Source organism: Strix uralensis, chromosome 8 (genome assembly GCF_047716275.1).
Source record: "Strix uralensis isolate ZFMK-TIS-50842 chromosome 8, bStrUra1, whole genome shotgun sequence".
NCBI lineage: Eukaryota > Metazoa > Chordata > Aves > Strigiformes > Strigidae > Strix > Strix uralensis.
Window position 1 is genome coordinate 5516313 of NC_133979.1, and position 25694 is coordinate 5542006.

Here is a 25694-nt window from a genome sequence, read left to right on the forward strand (position 1 = left end):
GGACGCCATATGGACATGGGTGCTGTAGGGGCACCCATGCTGAGGGCAAGCCCCGTTCTTTCCCTCAAAAAGCAAACCAAACTCAATTTTTCCCTTTCTGAACCCATCCAAAGCCTGCCGCGGTGTTGTCATTTGTGTTTCAGGGAACCCGTGGGTCAGGCGGAGGAAGCGTGGCTGGGCAGGGCTGTGCTCCCGCAGGCTCAGCCCGGCCCAGGTGAGGCTCAGCCCGGCCCAGCGGGGGCTCAGCCCGGCCCAGGTGAGGCTCTCCCCGCCCCGGGGGCAGGCCCAGGCCTTGGCTCAGGTGTGTTTTCGGGCTCGCTCCGCCTCGCCCGGTGCGGCGGTGGCGGCAGGGGCGGTGACAGAGCAGGCACCAGCCGTGGCCAGGGGCAGGGAAAATGCTGCCGGGCTGAACGGCTGGACCCGGCGCGGAGCTGCGAAGGGATGGATGGGGTAAATGCTGGGGTGCTTCTCCTTTCCGCCCTCACGGCAGCAAAGGGCTGCTCTGTCTCCTCTGCCCCTGGTGAAATATTTGCTGCTTGATTTTCTGCTGCTGCTTCGAGCTTGGGGCTGTTCTCACCATGAAGTCCCGGGAGCAGTTTAACCCCGGGGTTAGGTGCACGCTCTCATTGCTGCTTCTGCTCTGCATGGGGACCACAAAGGGACACTTTTTCTGCCCCAAAGCAGGGGCTGAGGGACTCCCAGTGCCTGGTTTCTTCCCCCCTTGCTCTAAGATCAGCTGCGGTTGCTGCCTCTTAATTTAACAAAAAGTAGAGGTGGATTTTTGTATTTTATTTTTTTTTCTGGGAGAAGCTGGTGGGTTAATGAGTAGATGGTATCACGGCATGCTCTCGTCAGTGTGCCCAGGGTGCCTGGGCTCGGCTCCAGCCACCCCACTGCCGGGGAAAGGGCAGCAATGATAAATATTTACCTGCGGGAGCTCCCTTGGAAATCAAGATAAAGAATGGATGAAAGCAGAAAAATTTCGGGAGGGGAAACATGCAGTGCTTCCTCTCAGCTGTCCTGCATGTCACATCTTGAACGGGGTTTTTCTTCCTGTGTCAATTCATTTTAGAAAAGCAACTGTAGAAAGCTAATGAGAATTTAGATTCCTTTTGGTTAGTCCTCGGTATCAGCACAAACCTCCAGCTGCTGCTCTTTCTAAAAGGTGTCCTTATCATATGCTTAAGCTGAGCTTTATTCTGCTTCCTAGAATGATATTAATGTTGGAAGAGCATTTTATTTATAGGGAGAAAATACGGAAAGTTTAGCTGTCCCCTGACTCCATAATGCTCATAGCTTTCCGGCCAGTGGAAGTTTGTTTCCTTTTTATTCTCTCCCTCTCTCATCTTGCATGGGCTTTTGCCAAATGTATTATTATTCACAGTGAATTATTTGGCCAGATGTAGCTGTAATACATATTGTGAGTTTTTGGCAGTCCTTTAAATTTATTACTGTATTCTCCCCACTTGTCAACTGGTCTAATTTACAGGGGAGCACCTCTCCCCACTGCACTGACCTCTGCCAGGGCTGGTGGGGCACTGGGGCTGGACTTCACGGGTGTCCTGCCTGCCTGCGACCCATTCAGCACTGTGTTTAGGCTGATCATCTCCCTGAGCTTGCTTAAGGTATGTGGGTTGAGCTGGAGAGCTGCTTGGATGGGAGGTGGTTTGAAACAATCCTGGGTCTGATGGAAAATCATCCCTGCAGAGACCAGGAGAACTCATTGCACCTCAGAGGGTCATGCTAATCTCAGCCCTGTGCAAGGAAGTGGCAGTTGCAGGAGCTTTGTGGGGAGGGCAAGAGCATCCGGGCGGGTGTGGGTGTAGGGGAGGTGGCTGTGGGGTGCAATTTAAACCCATCCTCCGGGGCAGTTTGGTGTGCTTGGCTAGGGGCTGTACGTGTGCCTCCCGTGGTGGGTCTGCTCGTGGCATTGGTGCGAATATCCCAGTGGGCTGCAAACTGGGGGAAACTATATTCTAGTGAAGGGCACCGAGAGTGTGTTAAGCACAGATAATCTTGCGGTTAATTAGGCAGATCATTTGAAGCTGCCATTTCAAGGCAAGGGAAATAACTTGAGGGTGAAAAGGAGAGGCTTGTATCCATCCATCTTTAATTAAAGGTAGTGCCAAGCTAGTGACTGTCACAGCCATTTCTGTCACAGCCAGTGCCAGGGAGAGGCCTGACTGAAACCCGTTTCACAGGAGTCCACCTTGCCTGTGGCACGTTGAGACGTGCAGGTGCTTTTTCTTTTCTATTTTCTTTGTCTCTGAGGGCACTGATGAGGAACTATGTGCTCCAGTAAAGAAAATCAGTAAGGAGAGGTAAACAGCATTAAACTCTTCAACTGTTGCTGCAGCACGTGCAAAAACTCAGTGCAATTGCATTAGGGCACCTCACTGCTTTATTTCCTGTCTGGCATTGCTGCAGGGATCTGGTACATGTGGGATTATTTTTTTTCCAAAATCTGATTCATCCTCCGTATGCTTCTGAAAACACCCATTCCCATCGGCTCGCCACTAGATCAGGCTGGCTGGGCAGCTTACACGGCATCACGCTGCTGACCACTAATATGAAATATAATTGGAGCAATTCAAACCTCTCCCCCAAGGGTTGGTTCTTTACATCATGCACTACCCTGTGAAAGTAATAAAGTCAGTGAAAGGGGTTATTCAAGAGAAATTGTCAGTGTTTAATAAATCGTGCAATTAAATGCAATAAAACCTCAGTATGCTATTCATCTGTTCTGCCTTAACACTTAAGGCTGGGGCTTTTTTCAGAATAACGAAGTTCTGTCCTAGATAATTTTTTCCAATTTCCTCATTAGACAGGTTCTCGTGAAGCCTTACAGTTCTCCGCACTGAACTAAGCTGCCAGAGTAGTGCACCTAATGTAATCATGGCATATAAAAAGTTATAGAGCAGTTCAAGGACTTAAGTAGCTCATAAATTTTTCTTCATATTTTCTCCCTAGTTCAGTTCAGGGCTGAATTTAAGCCATGACATTGCAGGCAAAAATTGTGGTCCCCTTTCTCCAGCATTGGACAATGAGATGCCTGGGGACAAAGGCCTGAAACAAAATGTTCTTTAAGTGCCCTTTTAAACTGCTCTGTCACTGATTAGCTCTCTTTGTTCAAAATCATATATAACCCAGGGTCTGGTAACTGTGGGAGAGGAATTGAGTATCTTAGCCAATATTCACCACCTGGACCGGGAGATGCTCTAGTTGTCATTGTGTGCTGTGTGTTTGGTTTGTATGTCCTCCGCTTCCTGGGGTCAGAATAATGGCAAGGAGAGAAGCATCTGAAGAGCTGTGGGGACACTAAGCTGAACTAACATGGTGGAGAAAGAAGATTTTGTCCCAGGGGTCATGTGGACCCCACCAAGGAGGACGTCTGGTGCTTTTCTTCCCATGGTGGAGTTTTCTGGAGCAGGCAGAGGGTGGACTGAGGATCTCCCAAGCAGCACCAGCCTTTCCCCTGGCTGGTGCTTGTGTACTGAAAATAAAGTGCAGCTTTCCTACCTGGCAGGTGCATAAGCAGTATTGCAACACGTCTGCCAGGAAGCTCTAATGTTCAGTTTAGTGTTTGCCAGGTCCTCCCAAGGGAGATTCTTCAGCACTGGGTGATGCTGGGGACAGGAGCCATCTCCACTGGTCCCGCTGGTTCTGCTTGGTTTTGTTTCCATGCTCCACTCCTGCGTTTTCCCCCTGTCTGACCTCTGTTGTGTTTATCAGCAGTGATTTGTGAGCCTTCAGAGGATCCTCTGAATGAGCTAGTTCTCCTCTCCTGCTTTAAAATTTTCACCAGCTTCTGCATAACCTTGGTGACCAGGGTGGAGTCTGTGGCCTCTTTCTCTGAAACAATCATGATTGTATAAATCGCCTGTTGCCACTTCTGAAAGCAGATATTTTTTGCTCTCCTCTCTTCCCCCTCCCAGGAAGGTGTGACTGATTTCAGAGCCCTACGAGCAAAATTTCAGAATGACTCCAACTTGGACAACAAGGTGGTGCAGCCACGCAAGAAGCCTCCCATTGAAATCCCTCGCAAGTTGGTCTCTGGAGGAAATGCTGTGTCCAGTCCTCTGCTCCCGAGTAAGAGAGAAGTGATAATACTGAAACCCAAGGATGAACCTGCCCATCCTGCCTCCCAACCCTCTGCACTCACCCAAGGCAAGCCCTTGGCATGGCCTCGAGCCAAGCTGGGTTCCATGGAGCCGTCGGGGCACAACAAAGAGCACAAAGTCAACATCTTGGAGAAAGGGCTGAATTCTCCCAAGAGCGGGCCAGAGAAGCCTCTGCCATCCTATTGCACTGACCGGCAGGGATCAGCTCAAACACCTCCAGAAGGCCCTCCGCTCCCAAATTCTTTCCACCATGCCCTACAGATCTGGGAAAACACTTCATGCCAGGGCGAGAAAGCAAGTGTAATGCTCCCAACCCAACGGGCAGCAAACTTATACGTTCAGCATTGCCTGGAGCAGAGGGTGACGTGTGCTCCTGCTGCGTCAGGTGGCAGCAGGATGCGACCATCTGGAAGCGAGCCCACGCTGGACTTGCCTGCCCAGAAGAAGGATGCTCTGAGCGGCAGCAGGCTGGCTCTTCCCCAGGGTCCCAGAGGACACAGGAGCTCTGATGAAGCTGCTGCTGAGAAGGCAGCAGCAACTGTGTTCTGCCAGATGGGTTATCACGCACCAGGAGAGAAACCTCAGCACCTGAAAGGTATAGTAAGCTATGTGCTTAACAATGAGCATATGTATATATGCATATGAGCATATAGGTGCTCTGAAGTGCAGCATTTGGAGAGAAAAAAGCTGTTACGAGTTGGGATCCTTAAACAAGAGGCCAAACTGGACCATTGGAGTGCTCCCTCCCTTCCCTGTAGGTCCTGGAGATAAAAAACAGGCCTCAAACTGCTGCTGAGCTTGGGTAGAGGAAGGGGTCCCCATGTTCACCCAAATTTTTAGAACTCATTTTAAGAAATTGCTCAAATTTTGGGAGTAGGATGGAGGGTAAGGACAGGGAATATATCTTTAGGTTTGGTCTGCTTCGGCCTTTCTCAGTTACAAAGTGAATGTGACTACACCCTGCTATTTGGTTTTCACACAGACATATAAAGGCTTGGCTTTTCTGCAAAGACAGTTCAATTCAAATTAAAGTGGCTTAAACCTGAACCCCCCCCTCTGCACCCTTCCAGCTTGCGAAAGGTCATATTTGAGCTTGGAGAGCATATTCTCCTTGCAATATTTCTTACAGAAACTGGTGCTAGGAAACTCGAATGCTGCGAAGTTCCCCTTGCTAACGTCATGCTGAGTGACGGGGCACTGGAAAGATTAAGTCTTTGTTTACCCTGGAAAGCTACCTCGCTCGGACTGTGTATAGAAAACAGCTATGCCACTAAATCCTGACAGATTAAAATGTTATCGGTACAGAAAATTAGGCTAGTATTTTATAATCCAGAGGAAGGGAGCTGTCGAGAGCTGAGGCCCCAACATGGTTAACTTTGTAAAAGTCTGTAAAAATGGACATTTCCATTTATTTTTCCATTCTGGTGACATGGTAAGAGCCCCACTGTGTAACAGGGATGCTGAAACTGGGAGGAAGCAGAGCTGGTTAGAAATGTCTATATAACAACTAATGACCCTATATGGATTTTTGCTTAAATGAGAGCTAATTGCTGCCTGTCCTTGTGCTTCTCTGGAGCAGAATTGGAGCCTCCCTTCTACCAGCCCAGAGCAGGAAAAGGCTCTCACAGCTCCGGGAGCAAGTGGCCAAGAATTAAACCTCTCCCTTCAGCTGAATCCCTGGGTCCTGCCCCTGGGAAGCCTGCAAGACCCCCGAAGTTTGATCTCAGTGCTTTCCGAAGCACCATGCCTTCAGTCCACAGAGGAAATGAAACAAGTAAGAGATTTCTCGTTTTTCTCCCAAAACCTGTTCTGCAGAAAATTAATAATAATTTGCAGTTTATTGACCTCTATAAACCCACGTTTCCAAGCACATGGAAACAAGAAGTCATTACTTGTTTCTAACATCTTCCTCGAACATTAAAAAGAGCCCAACAGTTTCAGTGAGACTGATTTTTGCTCTTGATCTGGAAAAGGGATCTGGTTTTCCAGATTGGACATCGACCCCCATGCAGAAACCTGCTTTCCTCCCAACTGCAGTGTGTTGTGAGCAGTTTACAGCTGGCTGTAAAGCAGCGGCAGCTGCATATGAGGCGAGCTGATCTTTATCACTGCTTCAATGGGAAATGCCTCGACTCTGCAGCACACAACTGTGGGAAGGCACAATAAAATTGGTAGAAACTGGTCTGCTAATCCCCCCCCTTCTGTTTTAAATACAACAGAGGGCAACGTCGTTAAATGTTCCAACATCAAGAAATGGAAAAGTTCAGTTTCCCATAATAAAACACTATTGATGTTTCATAATAGAATATTCTGGGCTGCTTATTAAGCTGCTAAATGGTGTTTCTTTATAGATACAAGCTTAATTATAGCCAGATCTTTAGGCACAACTTTTGCTGAATTCAAAGGGAGCTGCTTTTCTAAGAAGGGTGCTGCTAAACTCTCTTTGGCTTTACTGTGCCAGTGCTTACTGATCTGCCCTGGGCTTGATAAGAATGAGAGGGAAAGAGAGGTTTTCACTGAAACTCTCTTCTAACCTACTTGCCTTTTCTAAATATGTTAATTTGGTGGAAGAAACTAGTTACATTTATATGTCATCATCTCCATGTCCTCCCAATATTGCTCAATTATTGATCTCTAGAAAACCTGAGATTGTTGCCTAGAAACATGAAATAATGACATTTTAACATAGCCACATCCCCAGTTTCTCCTGCAATCTTATTTCACGCCTGCCTTTGTGTGCGGCATGCTGCCTCCAGGAAGGGCCATCCCCATCACACCTCCCTGTCGCTGCAGCTGGTGTTCTGTAGGAGAGCATCTTGCCTTCAAATGTTAATCCTCTGTGTGTTTGTGTGCAGCTGCTGATGAAGAGGATTACTTGATCCCCCAAAGGTGAGTGTGTAGTGAGTCAATGTGTGACTCGTAGGTGATGGGAGCATCCTTATCCCATGATGCTGAAGCATCCCCATGAAGTCTAGAGGGAATGTCCCGCTTCCAGAGGCAGCAACTTGCTCCAGGGATTGTGCGAACCTACATGGGAAGCTCAAAGCTGGCTGGGATGACCTTCTTCTAAAGCAGAAAGTTTCATCCCTATTTTCTCCTCTGGGCTTTTTGAGCAGCATGGAGAACCTTAGCCGTGTGTCATTAGCTCTGTTTGAGCTGATCGGAGGGAAAAGATTGCTGGTGCTTGGTTGCACCCGCCCCTGCACATTCTTCTCTTCCTGTTTTCTGTGTACTCAAGCCTGGCGTTTTCAGAAAAGCGATGCTTTCAAGAACTGTTGCTGAAACAAAGCCCTGGCATAACTGGCAGGTGCTGGGGTGGTTTTGCCAGTAGTGGAGGAGCTTGTCCTCCTGCATGTTTGTGCAGCCAGCACAGCCAGGGTACAGGAGCCACTGCACCCCCTCCCCATCCCCAGGACTTCAGCTGGCTCCAGATGCTGAAGTGAGACTTTTTTCTTTTGAGTGGTGGTCCAAACTCGCTCACAAGAGAACACGCGCTGATGAGCAAGTGTCTGAAACAGCTCAAAAATCTTACAGACACGATCAGTTTTGTATACAAGGGGATCATGATTTTTTCTGGTATGTCTCTGACTTGTCATAAATGGTTGCGTTGTGGTCCTGGTTCTGTGCCACAAGAACAGTGAAAGTGGAGAAAAATATTTGTATACATGTTTTGCTTTAGCTGCATGAATATACAGCTGTGAAAATGGGAAACAGAATGGGTGAACCAAAGCAAAAAGAGGCAAATTCTTAAAATACTTTCTGTGCCCAAACAATGAACTCTTGCAGCTATCGGCACAGCAAGTTGTGCTTTTCACATTATGAGGTGTTCCTGCAAGTGTTGGCTGGTGTTTTGTTTAACTTTTAACCTGTACTTGTCAGAAGAGAACTGGTCAAAAAATAACCAGCTCCAAAGCTGTCATGCACCACAAGGAAGCTCTCCTAGTAATGTATTGCAGCAAGATTAGCTGTCTTGCTCCAATACTTGTGATACAGTCTTTACAATAGGTCACTTGTTAAATATTAACCATGTGATAACTGGGGAAATGAATTAAATTAACTCCAGCATAAAAGTAAAATCATGGGGTTTGGGGGCAGAAATTCCCCTCCTTGAAGCCTCACCTGTAATGAAGTCTGGTCTCTTAGAAACCCTGACGTAGTTGCATTGGCTGACTAATCTTGAGCTCTGACTCCTTGTTTGGGGATAAATACTCCGCCTTCATTGATGCTAGTCAGGGATCCATCAACCCAGCTGTATTTCAGGTCTAGTGTAGCATATATGCTGTATATAAAGGGCTGTCTGGTGTCCAGCCAAGTTCCCAGGATTCTGTTTTATCCCGGGGCTGGGCTGGGGAAGAGAAGGGTAAGGGTTTTTCCTGCTCTCCTCTTCCTCAAGTGATGGCACTAGGGACAAAATACCTACTTGTGATATTAATGCAATATTTATGTGTGTGTCCCCTTCAATGGGACCAGCAAGCTGACAGGCATTGCCCCTGGTGCTGGGAGGGCTGCAGGGAAGAGAAGGGGGCTAGGGCAGCCTTTGGCATTAGCACAAGCTTCTGCTTGACTTTAGGTGTCGTTTCTTACTCTGATTTCACTACTGTTGAAATGCACCTTGAGTTTCTTGTTCCAGTTTGCAACAACTACTCAGTCCTTACTCTGTTGACGCTGAGTTGTGACAGTAGGGTGATTGAAGGAAAATCAAACCCTCCCTGAGGTTTGTTATAGAGTTACTGTTAAAAGATGGACGTTGTCACTGTAACTCTTCCTGATGCTCTTTCACCACCCTACCCCATCCCATCTGCCACGGGCAGAGGAGAAGCCTCGGGGCTTTGCCTGGATAATCTGGGAAGGCTTGGATTTCTCTCTGCACCTATTCCCGAATGACACTAATATGAATTTCTGAAGAAGGAAAGAAAAAATGAGAATGAGGAGATGGGGACAGGGCTGGGAAGTCCAATGCTTGAGGCTGTGTGGTGCTTGGGCTGAGATGCCTTGCCTCCTCCGGTGGCTGACACATGCCACTCGCTGTGTTGGCATGGAGCATGTGGCTTGATAAACACAGGAGCAGGACCTTTAAATGTACCCTCTGATATCTCTGCTTTTCCTTTCTTGTTTCCTTAAGTGAGAAACAGCATGCCAAATGGTGCAACTGGGTTGTTATTAATTTTAGAGTAGCTGTTGTAGATTTGAAATGTGCACTTCGATTTCCTTGGATTTTTTGTGCTGTTTCTACCTGAGGGATTGCTATAGGCAGAAAACCATAACCCCAGTATGAAGTCCCCTGATGTGCTTTGAGCCCTGTAAACACAGCCTGTCCTCCCAAAGGAAGCAGTGGGAGTGTGGAGTTGGGGGGAAAGCTCAGCTGAGCCCTGTGTCTGGCACAGGTCTCCTCTTCCTCCGAGGAATTCCTGATTTCACTTTGCTTTCTTGTAGGCTCAGTATCAAAGCACTTGAATTCCTTGTCCTTAAGATGAATATTTTTTTTCCAGACTTCTAAAAGGGCCAGAAAAAAAATCTCTTCTCTCTTTTCTTTCATTTTTTCAGTGTTCAACTTGAAGAGCAGCATAATTACAAAGAAACCCCGATGTACCTGAATCAGTCTGGGGACACCACAACCTTGTGTGTCATTGAAGGTACTTTGCAAGGCAAGACTGCTAGGTGAATTATACGTTATGTGGGATAGAGCTTTTTAAAAATGAAATAAAATAGTTTCTTCAAGTTGAGAAAAGCAGCTGCGCATTGGTCTGGGTGACCAATGATGACTGTGCTGTTTCTCTGTGCACTGGCAGTGTATGAGGACTTTGGGGCACAAACAAAAAAGAAGTTCACATTTTGGTGGTGAAATGGTGCTTACAATAAAACTGCAGTGGGGAAAATTCATGAGACACTACCCATGTAGAAGAGAAAGAAAAGAAGGTAGTGAGACAAACCTCAGCATCTTCTTGGGAATGAATGGGTACAGGATACAGAGCTTTTTTATCTCCATCACTACTTCTTCCCAGTCTAATTTTCTCTATCAATCAGAGTTGCCACTGCCCTGCTTTTACATTTTTCAAAGTTGCATCTTATTGGGGAGGTTAGTTTCTGCCTTGTGCATTGGTTTTCTTTCCCATTGGAACAGAAGCCAAGCAACTTCCTTGGGGAGACCTGCCACAGTCCTCTTGGGTATGTCCCTAAGGTTGTGAAAACTGTGGCCAGTTAAGCTCAATGCTTCAGTCGTCTGAATGTAAGCCAATGTTAAATAGCAAATTGAAAGACCTTTGCCATTAGGACATTGTGAATGTACCATGGTGAATGTGTGCCTGGATGCTGAGCACGTGGGCTGAAGCTGGGTTTGAAACTTAAAGTGCAATGACTTTAACATGGACTAAGAAGTAATACATATTCACAAATATCTTTTCTAGTACCTAAGGCAGAGCCTCAAGAACACAAGGTAAGTCTCAACACAGCCAGTTTTGGTCTTTCAGGCTTGACTGTACTATTCATACCATGCTTTCCTATCTTAGAAATTTTTAATATCTGTATTTCTTATCTGCCAAGTATTTCTCAAAAAATAAATAAGGAATTGCAGAGGGGACATGAAGACTAATGAGGTTTCCAAACACACTAGGGGAGAGCGTCAGTTCTCTTCCACTGCAAACATGTAAGGAAGTAGTAACACCATCTGGACATTGGTGGTAGACCAAGTAAGTGTCAAGCACAGATATCAAGATCATGAAATCTTGGAGGAAAAATCCACAGAATTGTTCTGGAAGTTCCTGCCAAAGGCAAGCTGGTGCTGGTAATCCCTCTGTGAAGACATGAAAACAAAATTGAGCCAGGTTCCTTGTTGTGGCAGCATGCTTCAAGTTTTGGCTCATAAGCAAGGGCAAATATTGTGGGCATGACTGCACGGGTTTTCATCCCCTGCTGCAGGGATACCTCTGTTGTAAACTACAACCAACTCTCTTCATTTTACCCTGGCTGCAAAGGGGGTGGCTGTTCACCTTGGCAATGGAGACAACCTGCAGTGAAGGCAGGATAGTGCGTTGCAAGGGGCAGGAATTGCTACAGCTGTCCCTAGAGAAGACCTGCTTGGCTGCATGGCTGAGCTCACAGTGGGTACTTGGGCTGAGAGAACACGTCACCTCGTCCCAGGAGATGACCCTGTACTGAGTATCAGTTCTGGCTCTGCTAAAAGAGGGGAAACTACTCTTTGGAAAACGTCAAACTCCACTTTCAAGTCCTGACTTGCAAAGCAATCAAATTGTCCAGGAAATAGCACAGGTTTCCAAATGCACTTATCTGTGCATGATTTGCAGAGAGGTTCTCTGGTTTGGCTTTAGACTTATTTTATGGTAGGTTGGAAAAATCTTTATTTAATTAAAAAAACTTCCTCCTCTTCTGTAAGCTCTCCAAACCTGCAATTGCCTTCCTTTTGACCAGTAGCTTCATTGGCCTGATCCCTTGCACTGTTACATTATCCCTATATAGTTTGTCAATATGTGTATCCCCTGTCCTGCAAAGTAGAGGAAATATCTTTGCCTGATGACTATTCCAAACATAAAATGCTTCTGGGCTTTCTGAAGAAATATTTCTTTAAATACTAGATGACAGTTGAGGCCTTATATAAAAGCTTGACTGCTGAAAAAAGCACAGTGGCTGAAGGCTTTCCTCTTCTTTATTCTAGAAACAGAAGACTTTTCTCTTTGCCAAATCCAGGTAATTTCCTTTCCTTTCCTTTCTCTCAAGCTTCTTCTAACCCCGTAACTAACCCAGGTTAGGGTTAGAAAGAAATTTCATATATTCCATGACCAGGACAATGTAGGCTATGATGCATTTCTGTGTCAGCACTCATGGTTTCTAAGATGGTTCTCATTCTAAAGCATATCTGGAGGGGAGAATTTCTTCTCTCCTCGGGCACACAAAAACATGCATTGTCTTTTGCTACTGAAACCTGAACTCTTTCAGTATAAGGAGAGCGAGGTATGAGGCTCTCAAACTGGGACACGTGGTTGCAGGTCCAAAGCTGTGTGGTAAGGCAAGGTCCACACTGAATTTCAGCCTATAAATGTCACGTTTCAAACTCCTCGCAGTGTTTAATTACTGTCACTGGCTGAAGACTGTTTTTTCAATGGGGATTGAAGAGTCATATGATAAAAGGGTGTCACTTCGTGGGAAATGATGTGGTGCTGGAAAAAAGTTATCATGTTCTGCCTCCTGTTTCTGTATCTTCTTTCCTAAGTTGCAATATAGTATGGTGAGAGGCAAGTCTTGTGAGACAGGTACCACCACTGGCAGATGGATCTAGCTTGCCCATTCCTGCTACTAGGAAACAATCATCTTAGCTTGTCTCTCTTCCAAGAGTAATTGCTCTCACCCCACATAACCAGTGGCTTTAGATTTGGATTTGCCCTTTACTTTTCGTACTGCTGGTCTTTTTGGCATCTATCCTCATTAAAAGGGAAAATGAGCTGCTTATTTGGGCACAGTCATAAAGCAATCTGTTTGTCTGTGATTTTGCTGAAATGTTTCTGTTCTGAGACCTCTCTCATTTCTGAAATTTTCAGTCCTGGAAGAGCTGTAATAGAGGATGAAAATGAGGAAAAAACAAGTCTTGAAAGAGATAAACAGGAAGCAGAGACAATTTTCAAGGTATTGTATCCTTAAGATTACTTTTCATAATTACTGTAGGATGTTTCTTCTCCTTCTATCTGCCCTCTCTTTGGGAAACAGCTGAAATTGGAGTACTTAATCACCTGTTTTTTTCTGCCTTCTCTTTTTTCTGCTCATTGCTCAACTGCTACTGCCTAAAAGGCAGGTAGTGCTGCCAAGCAGCACCTATGTGTACCAGAAACCCCTGATGGAAAGGGTGTGAAACTGTTTTAAGTCCGCAGAAAGGTAACTAATAGTCTTATAGATGTGTATATGTAAGTTATATTAACATATTAGAAAGCTGTTTCTAACGTCTGTATTGACCAAACCAAATGTCTCATCTCAGACAGGTGGAAATGAATACGTATCTCCCACTAGCCAAACCAAGGAAGATGGCAGAGGTGGGATGAAGGTGCCACAAGTGAAGCAGGATGTGACTAGTACCCCGGCTGCAAAGCATCCTACCCCACAGGGGCTGGCAAAAGACAGAGCAGAGCTCTGTGAGTATCTCATTGTGCTGTTGAGTGTTTCCTCAATCCTCAGTCCCATCTGTTGCCCAAATGTCTCTTCCATATGGGAAATAATGTTAAATTTGGATGCAACTCTTGAACCAATTTAGTTAAACCAGGGCAAAAGGTTGCATGCGCATTTGTATTCTGGTCTGAATAATTTATTTTGGCTTTGCAAATAGCTTCCTAAGTTGGTTAACCATCTGCGTAACTCAAACTGAGGTGTTTGTTTTTCTAGCAGATTGCCCTTATCCGAGAGCTGAAATCCATCTCCTCTGCTTCTCATAATTTATTGAGTCTCAGAAAAGGGTTTGGCTAAGGCTGTGGTAGAAACACACGTGAGCAGGATGAGAACTGAAGTCTCCCCCTGTCCCTTATTAAGATGGATAATGGCTCCTTGCTCCATCTTAGTAGTCCCAGTGAGCCTTTTTCAGACTTTGGGCTCCTTCTGTCACAATGCTCTGAGATAGCATCCGGAGCTGGTGATATGCACCTTAGCTGCACAATTAAACCCAGTCATGTCTCCTCTGTAAACACTATTTTTCAACTTCAGGTATGTGTGCATGGGCTCTATTCTGCAAAGGCTTACTCCTGCCTTTGCAAGCCGTTGGTGTGATACAGCAGCGTTGCGAAGATGAAAGAGAGAAAGGTTTGGCTCTGTGAGCAGACCAGGAGTGTGAAGGAGCAAGTGTAAATTGACTGTGGCTGTGGTTGTTGTTATTGGTGTGGTCCTTTGGGTTGTTTGTTTTTTTGTTTTGTTTTGGTTTTTTTTAAAATTTTCAATCACTTCATTAAAGGTTTTCTTGACCTTTGAACAGCTGGAGGTAATTTCTGTTGGGATTTTTTTTTTAAAAGTGCTCATGGTGAGCCTCCTGCTATTTCTTCATCAGAGAGGCCGATTCGGAGAATTGTTTGGTTCCCACCCCACCCCCCCATCCTTTTCTTCTTTGGGGGGGGTTGAATGTTTTGCAGGCCATTAACTAGACCATATTGTGGGGGTGCATGTTTCTGGTGAGACCTACTACATGCACCTGTGTTCATTTAGAAACACTATCTGCTTTTATTTGTGTGGCTGCATTTCTATGTTACTCCAACTCTCTTAAATTGGGTTTAAGGATTTAATATTGCCACTTAACAGAGTCCTCCAGTAATAATCTTTTAACCTCATGAGATGCAGCTCTCATGCTCTGTTCCAGCCCTTGGTGGAATACATCTATGGGATACTCTCCCTTCTTGTCTCCTTTCCAAGATGTTGATTTAGAGGTATATTCCCAATGGACTGGCCCGTTATTTGGATCTTATCATCTTCACCAACGATGCTAAGCCCTCTCTTCAATCACTTTTGCAAACATCCATAAAGAGTCTCTTGGGGTGGTTTCTGGTGAGGAGCATTTGGGTCAAAGTTGCCACAACTAAGAATCTTGATGGGTGTTTTAATTTTTTTAAAACCTAAAATATTTTGAAACTTTAATATATTAATATATTGAAACTTTATAAAATATGTATATAAAACATGTAAATATATATTCATATATTAAAACTTTAAAATATTTTAAAGTTAAATGTTTTAAAACTTAAAATATTTTCAAATTCTTCCCTTTTCTGTCTCAAAGTGGCTCAGAGCAGAGACTTTCCTGGACCCCTAGAATGGGAAGTATGTCTGTAGGCTCTTATTTGTTGTGGCATTAACTATTACCCTCAACAGTTGTCCTTGCCCTGGGAGAAGTTACTCAGAAAAGCTTCTATAAGCAACATTCTTTCTCATTTCCAGCACACTATGTGTACGTTGGTGGTCCAAAGCCAGGGGTAGAAAGAACAGCCTTGAAACAAAACACTTGGCAGTCTCTGCAGGCACCAGAGGATATATATGATGATGTTGAGGAAATGCAGGATAGACTGTGAGTATGGACCTGGGCTCTTCGCAATGGCTGTGTCTATGAAACGTCTTTTAAAAACTATACTGCAACACGTCCCCATGTAATACTTCTGTCTTCTAGCAGCCACGCATCAGATTCCTCAAGTCCATTTGCTTCAGCCAGCCGTAAGTGCAGCACATGGGGAAGCTCAAACAAGAGCTGCTTTTAATTTGGGCTTGTCCCTGGGAAATGATGTGAATAGTTGCATTTAACTTTCAACATCTATAGTGTCTCCTTCTGGACTGGTGTCTTTAAATTCCCATTAAAACCAGTGGGGAGAAATACACGTGTCTAGTATGGAATTCGCGTGACCTCTAAAACCTCTGTAAGAGTAAAATATAATGACCTGGGTGCAATTTGTCCAGAAAACCTCACCTCATTGCTACTGAACATGATTTGTGATAATGGCATGCCTTGGTTTTAATTTTCAGGAAACAGCTACGAAGAAACATACGAAGATGTTGAGATTGGGGGTGATAATCCAGCAAAAATGGAGTAAGTTGCAATTTCTTAGCCTGTATTTTTTAGCCTTTTTTTTCCTAATGCAACTGCAGAAAAGTTGTTGCATGGGTGGGTTTCTTCCTCCTTTTCCTCTCTCTTTCCCCTTTGGCTGATATTTAGGGAGAAAAAATAGTTAAGAAAATTAAATCCCTAAACAGTGAGGCCTTTCTATTAGAGCTTGTAGCACTCTCCATCCATTGGAAGTACTCCCCTTACAGACCTCTCCTTGCATAAAACACACAGGACAGTCTCGCCAGCCTTCCCTTGATCAAAAGCATTGCTCAGCTGTAGCTGAGAAATGGCACCTTTTTTTGTGTGCCAAAAGAGGTAATGCTCGAGAGACAAATGGGGACGCTGTCCCCATAAAAAGAGACAAAGTGCTCACATTTCAGATCACAGAAGGTTGGAAAGCTGCAAGGAGCCCAGGCTGACATGCTGTAACTAACTTGCAACCGGCTCTTTTTTATATAGCTTCTCAAGATATTTGCTTCCACAGGGTGTGTTATAAAAGCCATGAGTTTTGCAGCCTCAGGGTTCTACGTTGCCTGAGCTTCCCAAATGGATTAAGAGGTGAAACGTGAAGTTAGTTGTGTTTTTACTTATTAGCTTTGTGTGGTTCCCTACCCTCCTGCAGTGAAAGACTTCTGGCATCCCTTTGTAAGAAATAGAGACAGCCTTTGGGAATGGCATATGGGCTGGGGATGCTGCTCACAATGGCTGCAAGTGCATCTGGTGGCTCTTTTCTAAGGAGCAGTGTGGGAGGAATAATAAGGTGTTGCTGTACATCTGCTTTTCCCTTACGGATGTGAGACTCGTACTGGCTTGCATCTGGATTCAAGTCTAGCTTATGTGTGCATGTAGAGCCTGTGTGTGTCAGAGGGGGGAAAGAGGTATGGGAAACCTGAAACCCTGGAGGTGACTGGGCAGCTATTAAAAGGCAAAAGTGTCATTTCTCTGCAAATTGTCCATGGGAGTTGTGTGGTGGAAGTGCACAAGCTTCTCCAGCCAGAGGGCAGTCTGCTGACGTCTGCGTCTGGCTCCTGGACCGACCACACATGTCCCTCACCCACCAGGAAGCCTACTGATGCCTCTTCTACAACCCTCTGCACACAGGTGCTGAACAGTAGCAGAAATTAAACTCTAATGCACGGAGGAGCAGTGTATCTTGCTGGGTTTGCAGGCGAATTTCATGACAAAGCTAGGGTCGGAACCAAATTCATGGGGTTCAGAGGTTTTAATCCCCACACCAGTCTTTATGTAATCTATTGATCCCACATGCAGGATTAGGTGTGCTGAAACACTTAAAGTGTTTTTAATAGTATTGCACATGGGTAATGTCCCCCATGTGAGGATCTTGGTTGTTCACAGATACTTTATTAGAAAATTGCTGCGTAGCTTCAGAGAGAAGTGTGGGTAGTGGAACACCCTTCTCAAGACCATACATGAAAGAAATGTGTGATGAAGGGTGGCACTGACAGATGCTCCTATTGTCCTCCTTTAACGGTCACTGCATGCTTCTGGAGAATTTTTGTTCCTTTTGTCAGGAATTTTTACTCCAAATAAACCTGGATCGTTCTGTAGTTGTTGGGTCAGAAGAGGACAACATCAATTAACACAGAGTTTAAAGCTAAGCAAAGACTTGAGCTTGGACTTTATAATTAAGCACCTTTTGCTTTGTTGGTGCCTATCTCACTGAATCCATCATTCATCCACATGATGCTGTTAAGTCTTAAAGCTGAACTAAGGTCTAAGGTCTGCTGGCCTTCCTTTACCTGCTTCAGCGTCTCTGGGGCTATGAGTATTGTAACTCTCGCATACTTCAGTGCCTAGTGCCTCTTGAAAATCTTACTCTTTTGGACAGAACAGGAAAACAAAAGAGATTTGGAAACTTGCTTAAGATAGAGAAGTTGAAGCTGAAGAATACCAGGTTCAAGGAAAACTTAAGGTAAGAAGATGTTAGTTGTCCAATACCTTTCCCCTCCAAACCTGAGCATTCAAATTTGCAATAATTTGAGAGCAGGAGGTCTAGAAGTAAGGAATACAGCCTTATTGGGAAAGTTATGTCAAAAGTCCTTCATTAGGAGCTGCTACGGCAGATGTGGCCAATGGTCCATCTGTGAAGCTTCTCCGAAGTCTCTGGCATCAGGAATATACAGGAGCTGGTCCTACAGCAGTGTCCACATTTTCATAGGCTTTCTGCTGCCTTTTGTGCGTTTCTGATACCTCAGCATGATGCAGGTGCACAAGGGAACGTACAAATGTGATACCTGCTGCCCAGACCTGTGGGTCAGGATTAGGCAAAGTCTTGCTGATGTGGCTCTTAAGGGTTGAGCTTTTTTTATTCCAAGTACCATTTATAGTCAAGCTGGCAACAGCATCTGCTGAAGAAGTCTACTGTTGAGTCTGTAGTCTAACAGGTTAGGATAGAGAATATTGTATAACTTCCTATACTGCCCTTTTGGGTACTCTAATATTTAAAACCCTGGTGAAGGTTCCATGGAAACTGCCTTTCTGTCAAATGCACAGTAGCTGCCTGCAGAACCCATCCTCCACCTCTGCCAGCATGTGCCTCACCCTGTGCATGCCTGAAGTCCAGGAAAGGGCTACTTTTTCTTATTTCTTTGGAAATTCCAGATTAACCCTTTCCTCTTTTAGATGAGGAAGGTTTGTTTTACTTAAAAACCTGGTCACAGGTTTTCACCTGTTCACTAGGTGCTCTGCCATGTCTGTGGCTCCTTCCTGCATTATTGCTAAATATCATTATAGGGAAGGAGCCACCAGGTTTCATGCCATTCTCCTGTTGCAAAGAACCCTTAAAGCTCCCAGAAGCATCTTGGGTATCTACAATCATTCTCACATTTAAATTCCTGGGCAATGCATGATATTGGCAGACTACAAGGAGGGACTTACAGCAGTTACCAACTGTCCATCAACCCTCTAGCTATTGTGAAGGGGGGTGTAGGGGTGGGCAGGAGGAGGGTGCTTTTGCTGATTTGGACCGTTCTTTGGATGCAATGTAGACCTTTCATAACCTGCTTGATGAACACGTGGCTGTTGTTACTGCCAGAGGATGGAGATGCTTATTTAGCAAGGGTGTAATTCTGGCAAATGCTGTTGGTGTCACAGGGCCCATGCACCTAGACCTGCCTCCATTGCTTCAGCAGCAAGCACTGCTGTCTTGTCGGTGCTCATGGTGTTTTAGGCAATGCTGATGTGCCAGCTTGTTTCTGAAAGCCTCTTTCTATCCACAGATTGTTTTCCATTTCGGTACCAAATTTGGGTAAGCAAGATACATGTATCTGACTCTTGGGGATCTGTGTGTGTGTGTATGAAGAGGCAAATGTATAGCACAGTGGAAAATCAACTTCACGCATCATGCCTTCCTGAAAATTATGTAATATAGCAGCATTAATTTTGAAGACTTGATAGGGATTTCTGCTTTACTAGAGGGTGGGTTTTTGCTCATTTTTGGGTGGTTTTTCTTTGAAGAGGAGCATTCCTCCTGCAGATATGAATATATTTAGGAAGGCAATGTGTGAGACAGTTCATGCTCAGCCACAGCTTCCAGGCTGGTGGTTGTGTTTAACAGCCAACGGCACTCCAGCAGCTTTCTGTAAAACTACTTGCCACTGCGTGCTGGAGGGACAAGTTCATGGTTTGTGTAAATGCAGGTGGATGCAGAACCTATCTCCACTAATCAAGCATTGGGAAGGTGCTAGAGTGAACGTACCTATGTCCTTGGGACGGAAACCCTCCCTGGGCTGGCTGCAGTGCAAAGCTGGGGCTTTGCTGATGCTCCTGCTCCATCCCTGGAGCTGGATGGCCAACCCTGTCCAGAAAACTGCCCACAAACACAACTAACAAACCCAAGCATCCTGCCCTGTGCTGGAGTTTTGCTTGGTTTCTGGAGCCCCAAGGATCTTCCTTTTGCATTGCCTTGGCCCTTTGGGTTGAGTGACTAGCAGCAGCCTCGATTTTCCTCTGCAATACATTGCTTTGGGTACCAGGCTCAGAATGACATCTAATAATTTTCTCTGCTGCATTTTGGCTGACAGCGGCTGTTTCCCAGGAGGACATGGTGTATGATGATGTCAAGGTGGGACAGAGACAGCCAAGGTGAGGAGGGTGCCCTCTCCTGGGGCTGGCCCTGGGCCATGGAGACGTTCCTCTTGGCATAAGCCTGTGCCCTGGGGAGGCTGCTGTACTGCAAGCCACTGAGGGTCATGAGCTGGTCAGGACTCAGTCCTCTGGAGACAGTCCAGGTGCCCCCTCCATGTGTGTTTAATTTGGCAAGTAACATCCCACAAAATGTTTCTTCAATGTTACCTAGTTAGGGCCAGAGATGTGAAAAGGAGAGAGCTGCTCCCTGAAACACGTGAAAATTTAGATAGTTTTTCTAAGGAAGGAACACTCCAGCTCCCAGACCCAATAATCAGCCCCGTCCTGGCAAGCAACTTGTCAGAAAAATTACTTTTAATAGGAACAGCATGTCTTGATGTCTTGCTGCCAGATGATTGTGGCAGCAGCATGTGCTGGTATAAATCACAGCAAGTGTTTGCATTTCAGTGATGGTTATGGGGGGAGACAGAGAGAAAAATCACGACTTTGTAGGTACATGGGCTTGGGGAGGGGACATGGTCTGTTGGAAAAAACTTGAATTTCTGTGTGACTCTTTCCCTTCCTCTCAGAGAGAAGGATGACAAGTACAAAACCTGGATGCCAAAATTTCTGATGGTGAAAGAGGAAAAGGACCAAAGGAAAAGCAGCAACAATGTGGAAAGGTCTTGATTTTCATTCTGTGTCTTCTCGTGTTGTCTAACTTTGTACGCACATCTCTTAAGTCGTTTGCAGGAGCGGGATGCCCCTGCTTGAGCAGACATTTTGTGTTGGCTGCTCCTCCAGGGTCCTTTCCCTTTGAACCCAGCTTTCAGGAAACTTTGCAGAAAATATCTTGAGGGCAAAACAAACCCTTGGATCTGAGCTGTATGCAAGCAGGAGATACCCTGAGGGTCTCATCCTGAAGTTGTATCATGTCTTCCCCTTTAGCTGAGGTAAAAGTTGTAACTTGCTATATATTTGGCTGCTTTTCTGCTGTGCTCAGTCCCATTCCTTCTTTAATTGTGCCTTGATTAAATATTTGATCTCAATGGATAAGCTATTGCTATTTTGGTAAGCGCACTGTGTTTAGAAGACCTGTACACAGCGTAGTAATTTTCCCCTTGCCCGTACTTTAAAGTATTGATTTCTTGGGTCTTCATCTTCCAGTCGGGTTTATTGCATTGCCTCTTGCTGTACCATTTGTGCATAAAAACAAAAATAAAAATTTTTGTTACTGGTGCTGCAAAACTTTGCATGGAAGTAGGAGTTTCCATTTCCCTTTTACATCAGAAATGTGTGCATTGCAATAAGCTTTTTCATGACCCAATACCTGGGACTTCAAACAAATGCAAATGAAGGATCTATTTTTGGGGTTCTCACCACAGAGTTCCTGCATGGGGTTGCTCAAACACAACTTGTTGTTTTGTGCAAAGTCACACGTATAATTTTACAGACTATCAAGAGGTCGACGTGATTTCATCTGTTCCTTAGAGATTGCAGGTCCTGCAGGCTGAGACTGCTGAGGAGGAATCTCTTCACAGCTTAGAAGTCCCTAATTTCAGCTCTTCTGTTTCCCCTCCTCTTAAAATTAAGTGCATGAAAGTTAGCCAAGGGTGAATGATTTATTTCAAGTGGGTGTTTTTTGGTTGGTTGGTTGTTTTTTTCCTGTCTTGGTTTTTAAATGAATGCCATAGCTGGAATTTCATGTACAAACCAGAAAGAGTAACATCTGCATACCCAGGGAATGCTCCAGCATGAATGGCCGTTGCTCCTCTTAAGCCAGTTATAAGAGCTTGTTTTTCACTTTACAATGCCATATAAATGTCTGCTTGGGTGACATTCTCCTCCATGTGCTAAAACAGCAACAAAAATCTGGAGAGTGGTGTCAAGTCCCACTTCCATAAATGACTCAGGATGAGAGTTATCTGGGGACCCTTTATGTTTGGGTATAAACAAAAGCAGAAGGAGACAAACTGCTGGGGGAAAAGTGAATTGTTGACTTCTATAAAAACATGACTGATCTGAAACACTTGATAGAGAGTTTGTTTGTTCCCACGCTGCTTACAGAGAAAACAGTTAATCCAAACCGAGATACAAAATAGCTCAAGTTACACTCACCAACAGATTCAAGCTGTATATTCATCCTTTTATGAAAAACAACAATGTAAATGGTGTGCTTTGCTCTTTCAAGAGTTCATTGCAGACAAGGCTGGAGTTAGGCTCTGGGTAGCATTTCCCAATGTGCCGGGGGTTATTTAAATGGATCTCAGAAGTGTGTGTGTCTCTCTCTCAAAACAGAAATATCTTTAAGGTCAAGAAGAGCAATGCAGAAAAAAGCAGGAAGATGGAAAAAGAAGAGAAATTTTTTAGAGAAACATTTATGGTACGTGTCTTTTTAGAGAACTAGTTGTGACAGAGAAGGAAAGCAGTTGTGCGTCATGCTTAAAAGATGCATGGTAGAAAGCTGTTGGTCCTTAGATACGCTGGGAGAGATGTCCCACTGACCTGCTGCCTTCTCCCCTAATCTTGGCTCTTCAATGGGGATGTTGCTGGGGTTTTTTACCCCTCTTCAGCCCCAAACGAAGCCTCACAACCCATCCTGAAATCTCTTCTCTCCATCCCTCTCCACTGCCCGTAAAGACACTGCACACAAGTGTAGAATAACTTGTGGTTTTCTTTCTTCTCTGAAGTACAATAAGGAGATCAATGTCATCAACACAGCCACTGCCGAGTGCTCAGTCCCCAGTAAGAGGACAGTTGATCTCCCAGTCACAGCTGGAGAGCAGCTGGATGTTATCGATGTCACAGAGGGCAGCGCAGTGATTTGCCGCAATTCAGAGGGCAGATGTAAGTTTGCAGATAGCCTCTGGAATGTGTGGTCACGTTTCAATCCCATTTTGAGGGGGCAAGCAACAATATGTTCTTTGTGCTTAGCCACTGCGACTTTATTTGCTCAGGATTTTACTAATTTACTACTTTTTCTCCCCTTCTCTCAGATGGGTATGTTCTAGTGGAGCATCTGAACTTCAGGTAAACTCATATTTTATTTATTATGATGCATATTTTCTTCTTCTTCCTGGGTATAGATATCTGAGATCTGGAGAAATGTACTTAAAACTTCTGAAGGCAGGGGAAGGTTAATATAAACAGCCAGTATTAAATATTAAATAAGTATTTCCAGTTTTAGTCTGTTATTCTGCTGTTATACAAGTTTCCAGTCCAACTGCAGCTAAAAAAAGCCCCGTCCAGTCATGACTTATATAAATTGGAGATTCTTGACTGCCTTCAGATATGCCATATTAATTCACATCTGCTGCAAACATGGGCCACTCAATGTGCATCGCCTTGCCAAAACACACCCTTAAATTCCCTGCTGCAGTATCATTTCCTTGCATGCTCATGCATAATTGATACAAATGAACCTCCTATTGCCCAGGTGCCCATTGCTGTGAAACTTTCTTTTTTTGAGACAGACAGTACTAACTGCTGCGAGAGCTGCTCTTCCCTGGAGCATCCCTGAAGGTCTCTTTTGTACTTCCTGCATCCATGAAAGCTCACGTCGGTCAGCTGTGGAGTGATGATGCCAATATAAATAAAGTGGTTTTATTTACAGTTACACTGTTTAATGGGTAAGAGAATTCTCCTTTTCTTTGTCTGCTATTTAGAGCATGTCTTCACTGATTATCTCAACATTAGTTATTTTCAGTATTTCTCACTTTTTGGAGTACCTTGTTGGTCAGCTCTGAAATTCTGTGTTTGCATGAAAAAAATTGTGCAGTTTAGTTTCTCCATCTCGTTACTGTCTGGTTTAGGTGCTGGAATTGCAAGACTCCCCAAAAGATTTGCTCTTTAAAAAGCAAACCATATAAATTTGAACTCGTTTTAGGCTTGACAAGAGTATTGAGACAAGAAGTATGTACTGCCACTCTTGCTGGGTTAAATACATAAAATAGTGGAAAAGTTGACTCATTTCTTTCCAAAAAATATTTAAAAAGAGTAAATAAAGCATTCAGTCAAAATTTACTTTATTTTTGTAAGCTAACTTAGGCATCCCAGATATGTAAAGGCTGACTTCTGGCTCCCACTGACTCGCAGCAGCAGGCAGTTACCCAACAGTTGCCCCTGTGTTCAGGCTATTCTCTGCTTATTTTAAGAAAAATGCTCCTAAATGTAGGAAGAGAAATATAAATTGCTAATGGCTTCTCCTCAGCGTATCCAGGGGATACCTTTTCAAAAGCAGAAAAATTTGGATAGGGTTTTTACATGGCTTTGGAAGAAAAAAAAACTTAAATATGACTGTAGTGTACAGCTTCTGCCCCTCCCCAGGCACTTTAAGAGCCCCTATCAGTTTGCTCATAAATATCCTAAAAATGTAGATGGTTTAATTAGAAATTATTAAATGTTCCAGGCTTAAGAAAACAGAGCAAAATAAAAGCACTGTTTGCCACACGGCCATTTCAAAGCTGGCATAGAAGACACCAGAAAAACAGAGCAAATATTTAACATTTACTTTTAAGTCCATACAGGCATTCTTATTTATTTTACCATGTGGTTACTATTAAGTGCGTTGGCCTGCATCCATCCTTGCAATAAAAAATAAATAAAACAAGCCCCTGTAAGCATGCGCAGCTTTGCAGGCTTGCCAGCCCAAATATTTAGACTTCTCTAGTGGAGATGGAGAGTTTGGGGAGCTGAAGTGCGTGTTTGGCTTCAGAGCAGGCTGGGACGTGCATGATATCCTTCACCTACAGCCTTTGCAGGGAATTATCCCGATGGAAGTTGTGGGGATGGTTTACCTGGGGGACTTTTTTCCGTGGCAATGTTTAGGATTGATCCTGTGAAGAAAACACTCCCTTCCTTGACTCCTTCCTCATCCTCCTTCCCACCCAGCACTAGCTCTCAACTCCTGAAGTCTCACACGCTCTGTAAGCACGCAAATCTTGTATTAGTCACATGTGCTAGTTCTTTTCTGTCTCCTATGGAAGTTATTTAACAATTCATTTTTTTTAAATTAAGTTTAAAAAAAAAAATCTCCCCCTATATCCTGTCAAATACGTGATCGGGCCCTGATCCCGGTGCAATTACACACAGCCCTGGTGTGGTTGCAACCCAACTCGATGTGAAACGCAAACTTCTGCACTGGTGTTGGCAGTGACTTACTTAATGCAAGGATGCCTTGCAATGCACTTAAACTGGTTTTGTTCATGGACAGATTCCAGTGCATGTACGGAAGAAAAGATCTTAATATGGGATGACTCAAGACAATACAAAAATGCTTTCCATATACAAAAATGCTTTACATATAGCAACTTGATTTCCTCAATTAAACCCCAGGTTGGCTATCTTTAAGTCAAGATACTGGTCAGGAAATTAAATTCTTCCTTTATTCTTTTATAGCCTCGTTGGTGCATCCTAAACACATCAAAACTTGAAGTAATTCTCATGTGAATTTTAAACCCGGTTCTTTCATGTTCCTTCTCAAAAGGGAGATCATCATGATAAGTGTTGTGATTTGCTGAATGTGAGGGAGAACGGAAATTTCTTAGAAGCCAATTCTGTATCACATAGATTGTGTAAAAAGGAGAGTGTGGATAAGGACAGAAGTGAAGCACTCACTGCACCTTTGTGCTTTAACTGGATTTACATCCCTCTGCATCACAGGCATATATGAACTAAGTTCCCAGTTCATCCCTGCCCAAGAGCCTTTCCTGCAATGAAAGGTTATTTTTACACAATTATCTTTAAAATGCTTCTCTCCATGCTTTTGCGTAATGAGTTGAGATCTGAGTCAGCACAGGTCCATCAGCTCTGCTGGATGCACACTGATACAGAAGAAAACCTTTGGGCCTGGGTCCTGGCATGTATTTTGGATTGGGGAAGCTGTTTCTGTTATTCACGTATATATTTCAGTTCCC

The 25694-nt window shown here is 44.4% G+C and overlaps 1 protein-coding gene across 4 annotated transcripts; it reads left to right on the forward strand.

The window, feature by feature from the left end:
• The first annotated feature begins 349 nt into the window (after positions 1–349).
• On the forward strand, positions 350–23395 carry FYB2 (FYN binding protein 2). Of its 4 annotated transcripts, none has more exons than XR_012629936.1 (21): positions 398–450; positions 1490–1625; positions 3936–4716; positions 5701–5895; positions 6977–7010; positions 9666–9754; positions 10526–10554; positions 11791–11822; positions 12671–12755; positions 13102–13255; positions 15036–15162; positions 15262–15305; positions 15612–15675; positions 17543–17626; positions 18933–18961; positions 19737–19797; positions 20370–20462; positions 22091–22162; positions 22470–22626; positions 22776–22809; positions 23253–23395. XR_012629936.1 is itself a non-coding variant. In XM_074877162.1 (21 exons), the coding sequence occupies exons 1-21, from the start codon at positions 446–448 to the stop codon at positions 23260–23262; spliced, it is 2328 nt and encodes a 775-aa protein (XP_074733263.1). In that variant the 5' UTR covers positions 398–445; the 3' UTR covers positions 23263–23395. The 4 variants fall into 4 exon arrangements, 3 of the variants coding, with proteins under 3 accessions (XP_074733265.1, XP_074733263.1, XP_074733264.1); XM_074877162.1 differs by having other exon boundaries at positions 22078–22162; XM_074877163.1 differs by having other exon boundaries at positions 15265–15305; positions 22078–22162.
• Positions 23396–25694: the final 2299 nt, after the last annotated feature.

Coding starts and splice junctions, on each gene's coding strand:
- FYB2 (XM_074877162.1), top strand. Junction 10,555..11,790: donor CAGAGCCTCAAGAACACAAG/GTAAGTCTCAAC, acceptor TCTTTATTCTAG/AAACAGAAGACTTTTCTCTT. Junction 15,306..15,611: donor TCCATTTGCTTCAGCCAGCC/GTAAGTGCAGCA, acceptor TTTAATTTTCAG/GAAACAGCTACGAAGAAACA.